Source organism: Lacerta agilis, chromosome 14 (genome assembly GCF_009819535.1).
Source record: "Lacerta agilis isolate rLacAgi1 chromosome 14, rLacAgi1.pri, whole genome shotgun sequence".
NCBI classification, from domain to species: Eukaryota; Metazoa; Chordata; class Lepidosauria; order Squamata; family Lacertidae; genus Lacerta; species Lacerta agilis.
In genome coordinates, this window is record NC_046325.1 from 49,786,389 (window position 1) to 49,792,575 (window position 6,187).

Genomic DNA, 6,187 nt, shown 5'->3' on the forward strand with positions numbered 1-6,187 from the left:
TCGCCACTGGCATGCCTTGACCCCAGGTTCAAAACAGGCAGTTAGCTCTTCTAGCTCCAACAGGACAGAACTTACCCAGTGCTCCCAAGGAATCAGCACACACCTTAAGGACAGGTATATTATTTTTCTCCCCCACCTCCATTTCATAACTTGCTGTTAGTGTGGGTTTGCTGGCAAAATTGCCAGGTCCATGTTCTATAGGCTTTGAAATAGTTAGGGGTTCTGTTCCTCTCCAGATAAAGGCATGTGTGTGTGGTATGCTTTGCTGCCTGCCTAAATTGTAATTTTACTGTCTGAAACAACATGTATGTATTCTGTCATATTCATTTCGTATAATAAACTAAGCTTGCTTTGTTGACATGTGTAGCAGATCCCACCGCTAACTGCCCCCAATTAAACCTGTGGTGAACCTACCACACAGTAAAAGTAAAGGTAAAGGACCCCAGTTAAGTCCAGTCATGGATGACTCTGGGGTTGTGGCGCTCATCTCCCTTTACAGGATGAGGGAGCCAGCGTTTGTCCACAGACAGTTTTTCCTGGTCATGTTGTAGCAGTGGCCCAATGTGGCCAGCATGACTAAGCCACTTCTGGCAAACCAGAGCATCGCACAGAAACGCCATTTACCTTCCCGCCGGAGCCGTACCTATTTATCTACTTGCACTTTGACATGCTTTCGAACTGCTAGGTTGGCAGGAGCTGGGACCGAGCAACGGGAGCTCACCCAGTCACGGGGATTCGAACCGCCGATCTTCTGATCAGCAAGCCCTAGACTCTGTGGTTTAACCCACAGCGCCACCCGCATCCTTCCCACACGGTACGCCAGTTAATTGAATTTCTAAATTACCACAAGTTATCCTTTTGGGGGTTTGTATGAGGGAAAACTTGGTGATTTAGAGACATGGGCGCAAGTTGAACAAAGAAGAAAGGTTTTATCTACAAAACAAAGTTGGTAAAAGAAAGATGGGTCAGGATATGCTTTCTTTCAGGTAGAAGTTAACTTATTATTTAAACTAAATATCAAGACGTCACAGGCTTAAACACAGTAGTATATGCATAGCTTTTCTTAAACATCAGTTGCTAAAAATCAGTTCCAGTTACAGGTAGGTAGCCGTGTTGATCTGCCATAGTCAAAACAAAATAAAAAAAATAAAAATATTCCTTCCAATAGCACCATAGAGACCAACTAAGTTTGTTCTTGGTATGAGCTTTTGTGTATCTGAAGAAGTGTGCATCACGAAAGCTCATACCAAGAACAAACTTAGTTGGTCTCTAAGGTGCTACTGGAAGGAATATTTTTATTTTTTATTTTGTTTTAAAAATCAGTTGTTACACTTCAGGTAGATGTTCAGATTTCTAGAATATGTGGTAAAATGCTTAACTCAGTTTCTGAACTTCACTCTCTTTCCTTTACCTAGTTATGACAGGCATTGCAGTTAAATACTTCTGACACAGCACAGCTTCCTTCTCAGCTTGTTAATTTGGTTCAGGAGCAGGGGGCACTTTTGGTCAGTTACCCAACCTCTTAACAATCACTCTCCTGAGTTATTTCCAAATAGTACAACAGACCCATGAGATCTCCACAGCCTTCTTAACTGGACTTGGGTTCTTCTTCGATTTCTAGAAAATGTTTCCTCTGCTGACTGGAAGGAGACCCAAGGCCTAAGACTGGAAGGAGACCCAAGTATCCTCCTCACAGCTTCTACTTCTCCTGGCTCAAACTCAGTCCTCCAGTTCACTGAATACTCTCCCAGACGCTCAACATGGTCTTCCTATCTAGGCTACAAGGCTCCTTCCTCTAGCTATAGATATTCTCAGATCAGATGTTAAACTCAAATTTGAACCAACTCTCTCAGACAAACCTTATCCTAACCACTATCTCCCATTTCAAATCAAGCCCTCAGAAATGGTTCCTTTTATTTTCCACTTCCAGTTCTGAATTCTGTATAGATTTCCAAGAACCTCAAGGACCTTGCTCCTCTCAGTCTCTGGGGCCACCAATTGTCATTGTCAACTGGTATGATATGTTTTAATGTTTTGTTGACTGCTAATAAATAAAGTGAGTTTAATTATAGGAGGGTCCTGTTTTCATCCACATTGTGGCAATGGGGTTGATGGGAAGATTTAAACCTCTGCAGCTATTACTGCCAAGGGGGTGAAATGCATCCACTCCTCAGCTGATCTGTGCTGATGCACTGTGCCCTCATTGTTCTCATATTTTGCAGAGAGCATTATGCATATGAGGTCTGCCGCAGCAATTATTTCAGTTGATTTGTATTCTCCCCACCCCCCTGAACATTACTGAAGCACATGTGTATACTGATAAAAACAGCAGTGATGTGATTTTTTGAAAAATAAATACGTGTAGCAAGACTCTTTTGAGGTGGTGTTTTGTCAGTGCACAGGAAGGAGCACACCTGCACATAGGTGTAACATTACACAAGAATAATCTTGCCATAGATTATGCAATAACAGAGTGTGCAATAATATCATGCTCACTTTTAAAGTGTTTTGCGCCTAATAGCATCTATAACATGGTGGATAGAGATGCAAATAAGTTGAAGGAACTGAAAGTTGTAGCAAATGCTGCCTGCTCTTCCTATGCTGAATCGATTTTAGGAGACCTCCTGCAGTTCCCATGGCAATGGCCTCACCCAGCCAGGATCAGGCCTGCTGCTGCTCCACGTGTTGCCATGGAAGTCAGAATGGATGAGACCGAAGCGGGGATAAAAAAATATTCCTCTTCTCATTTTTGATGTTCCGGGACAAAAGCATACTGCTTGTATTTATAAAAACTCTAATTTTGGTGAGGGGGGGGTTCCGTACAACCTCTGCAAACGGAAGTGCATGGTCCATTTCTCCTATGTTTAGTGTCAAAATGGCAGCTTGCGTGGCTCGGAGGCTGGGACCTCGGCTGGCAAAAATTGCTTCGGTGTCTCGGACCTTCCATTGCAGTACTGTGGATCAGTCTGGTGGGGCCTGGAGAGTGAAGCACGGTTTCCCTATAAACCCTTCACATTACGGACCCTTAACAGACCTTCCCGACTGGTCGTTTGCTGATGGGCGGCCAGCCCCACCGATGAAAAATCAGCTCCTTCGGAAGGAAAAGAACGAAAACTTGGCTCGTCGTCGGGTAGCCATGATCTCCACAGAAATGGATCAGGGGGTGGAGAAGTGGAAAGCTAAGCAGAATGAACGAGAGCGACGGGCAGAGGAAAAGCGACGCAACAGACTTCAACCTAAAGGAAGCTCCCAAAAGCAAGACCCCAAATAAACACTTTCCCTCCCCCCCCCCCAAAAAAACCCTCTAATTTTCGATTCCTGTTAGCTGAAGACATTCTTATTTAGACAAACCTACTCAGATGTTTAGAAAAATTGTATGATTTTTAATTTGCTTCTAGTCTGGTTTTAACTCTCTGTTTGTTTTAAATTATGGCTGTAAACTTTTTAGTGATAATTTCATTGCTTTATCTTCTTTGTAAACTGCTTCGAAGTTTTTTCTAAAATCAAGTGGTATATAAATTTTGTGAAATAAATAGATTTCTGGTCCAGAGTTCTAACGCAGGTTGGAGGCAATTGTGTAGGCTGCTGGGTTTTGCCCAAGGAGACTTGAATTCAAATTCCTACTCAGCAATAATGTTCAAGGGGTGCCTTTAGACCAGGGGGGTGTCTTTTTGTGGGCAAAGTGGGGCTAATAATATCATATGCTTTCATCTGCCTTTTAGCGCCTCCTTCTCTGGTGCCCAGGTGGCGCTGTGGGTTAAACCACAGAGTCTAGGGCTTGCTGATCAGAAGGTCGGCGGTTCGAATCCCTGCCACGGGGCGAGCTCCCGTTGCTCGGTCCCAGCTCCTGCCCACCTAGCAGTTCGAAAGCACATCAAAGTGCAAGTAGATAAATAGGGACCGTTCTGGCGGGAAGGTAAACGGCGTTTCCGTGCACTGCTCTGGTTCGCCAGAAGCGGCTTTGTCATGCTGGCCACATGACCCGGAAGCTGTCTGTGGACAAACGCCGGCTCCCTTGGCCTATAGAGCGAGATGAGCGCCGCAACCCCAGAGTCGGACACGACTGGACCTGATGGTCAGGGGTCCCTTTACCTTTACCTTTTACCTCTCTGGTGCAACCAAATGAATAGGGAGTACAGTGTTTAGAACAGAACAGAAGCAGGTGAAGGTGGGGTGCTTGTGAACCCAGAAGGTCCCACACTGAATTGCGGCTGGAGCTACCCTTGTGTCCATGTCAAGCAAAGATTTCAGTAGTAAAGTTGCACCTTGATTTGTGACATGCAGTGAAATCCTTGCTGGCTCACCTTTTCAGGCAAAATGGAACATTGGGGAGCTGAGGTTTTAGGGAACCCATAAATGGTGAATGATCCATGTGGAATTATTATCAAACTTACTTTTAAAATTTACTTTAAAAAAGTAAATCTTTTTTGTAAAACAGAAGGGTTTATCGTCAAAACAAAGGTAGCAAGCGCATTGATCTCAGATGCTAGGTAGCCAGTCTCCCCTCCAGCTTCCTGTGCTTCAATTGAGGCATGCCCAAGGGGGGGGGGGGAGCTCCACATGGGACTAGGGAAGCCGCCTGTCTGAAACTTGGAAAGTGGGTGCCAGTCAGATACCAGTCAGTACCAAGCTGGATGGATCCTTTAGTTGCAAATCATGCATTGGAGGGGGTTGGGATGGATGACTCTCTGTCTCCCTTCCAACTCTACACTTCTGTGATTGTATGATATGACTTGGTATAAGGCAGCTTCCTGGGAGAGATGTCATGAGGTAATTTCTCCCAGATCAGGAAGTTTGGGCAGCCTGCCAGGCCAAGGAGTGCTGGAGAAATGTCCAATGGAAAGTAAATCCACCCCACTGCAATCTCAAGGTAACCTCAAGCTCACACCCACCAGCATTAGAGGGAAATTCTAAGGTGTGCTGAGAAAGAGGCCACATAGTGGAAGTCCCTTTCATGGGGGAACAGCACTTTTGAGAAACTGGAGGATTGGAAGAGGAGATTGGAGAATGTGTGTGGCATTCAACTAAGTTTTACTCAGAATAGACCCATTGAGATTGATGGTGTTAACTTAGTCATGTTCATTAATTTAAATGGGTATACTGTGAGTATAAGGGATGTGAGTGGCGCTGTGGGTTAAACCACAGAGCCTAGGGCTTGCCAATCAGAAGGTCGGTGGTTCGAATCCCCATGATGGGGTGAGCTCCTGTTGCTCGGTCCCAGCTCCTGCCAACCTAGCAATTTGAAAGCACATCAAAGTGCAAGTAGATAAATAGGTACCGCTCCGGCGGGAAGGTAAACGGCGTTTCCGTGCGCTGCTCTGGTTCGCCAGAAGCGGCTTAGTCATGCTGGCCACATGACCCAGAAGCTGTACACTGGCTCCCTCGGCCTATAGAGCGAGATGAGCGCCACAACCCCAGAGTCATCCGCGACTGGACCTAACGGTCGGGGTCCCTTTACCTTTACTTTTTACTGTGAGTATAGCTTAGCTAAATACACCCCATGTGTGGGATAACTGAAACATGAGAAATAGGGATGTCATCAAAATAAAGGGAGCAAAGAAGATGAATCTGGGAGTTCCCTGTGCTGCAGCCCCCAAATGAAAATGCTTCTGAATGCAAATCCAGCTGAAATTAATGGACACTCAGTTGGCAGAGGAGCCCTTTTAGGATTGTGTCCCACAGCTATATAAACCTGGAGGGGCAAAATGCAAGTGATGCCACAGACTCCCTTAATAGGCTGTATGGTTTTTTCCCCTTTCAGCCTATTTTAGACTGGTGAGATCAAACCATTAAGGGTCTCCTTTGTGACATTCCAGTAAGCTCCATAGAATTTTTCAGATTTCCACCTGCTGAGGATATGCCTATAAAACCTATAAAATGTAAAGAGGTGCAGCCAGAAAGATTAAAAGATTCAGTGAACCCAATTTAAATGGGAGACTTGAAACATTAGAACTCTGTGCTCTTAAAAAAAGAAAAGAAGACGACCTCATTTCCAAAATGCTAAAGGGAAGGAAAGGGACAGATGCTCAAGATGAAATGAACTTGTGTCAGAGGCAGTAACCTGGGGCAGACTCTAAAATTTAAGGAGGGCTTAAAAGCAATGAGGCAAAGATTCCTTCTGGGGATTCTCCAAAGGTCTAAACATGCTTGAATAGACACATTTCAGATTTCTCATTGGCTGGTTGTC

General features: G+C 44.9%; 1 protein-coding gene across 1 annotated transcript; it reads left to right on the top strand.

Moving 5' to 3' along the window:
* The first annotated feature begins 2,821 nt into the window (after positions 1 to 2,821).
* LOC117058402 (39S ribosomal protein L52, mitochondrial-like) lies at positions 2,822 to 3,288 on the top strand. Its single transcript, XM_033169561.1, has one exon. The coding sequence runs from the start codon at positions 2,861 to 2,863 to the stop codon at positions 3,269 to 3,271; it is 411 nt and encodes a 136-aa protein (XP_033025452.1). The 5' UTR covers positions 2,822 to 2,860; the 3' UTR covers positions 3,272 to 3,288.
* Positions 3,289 to 6,187: the final 2,899 nt, after the last annotated feature.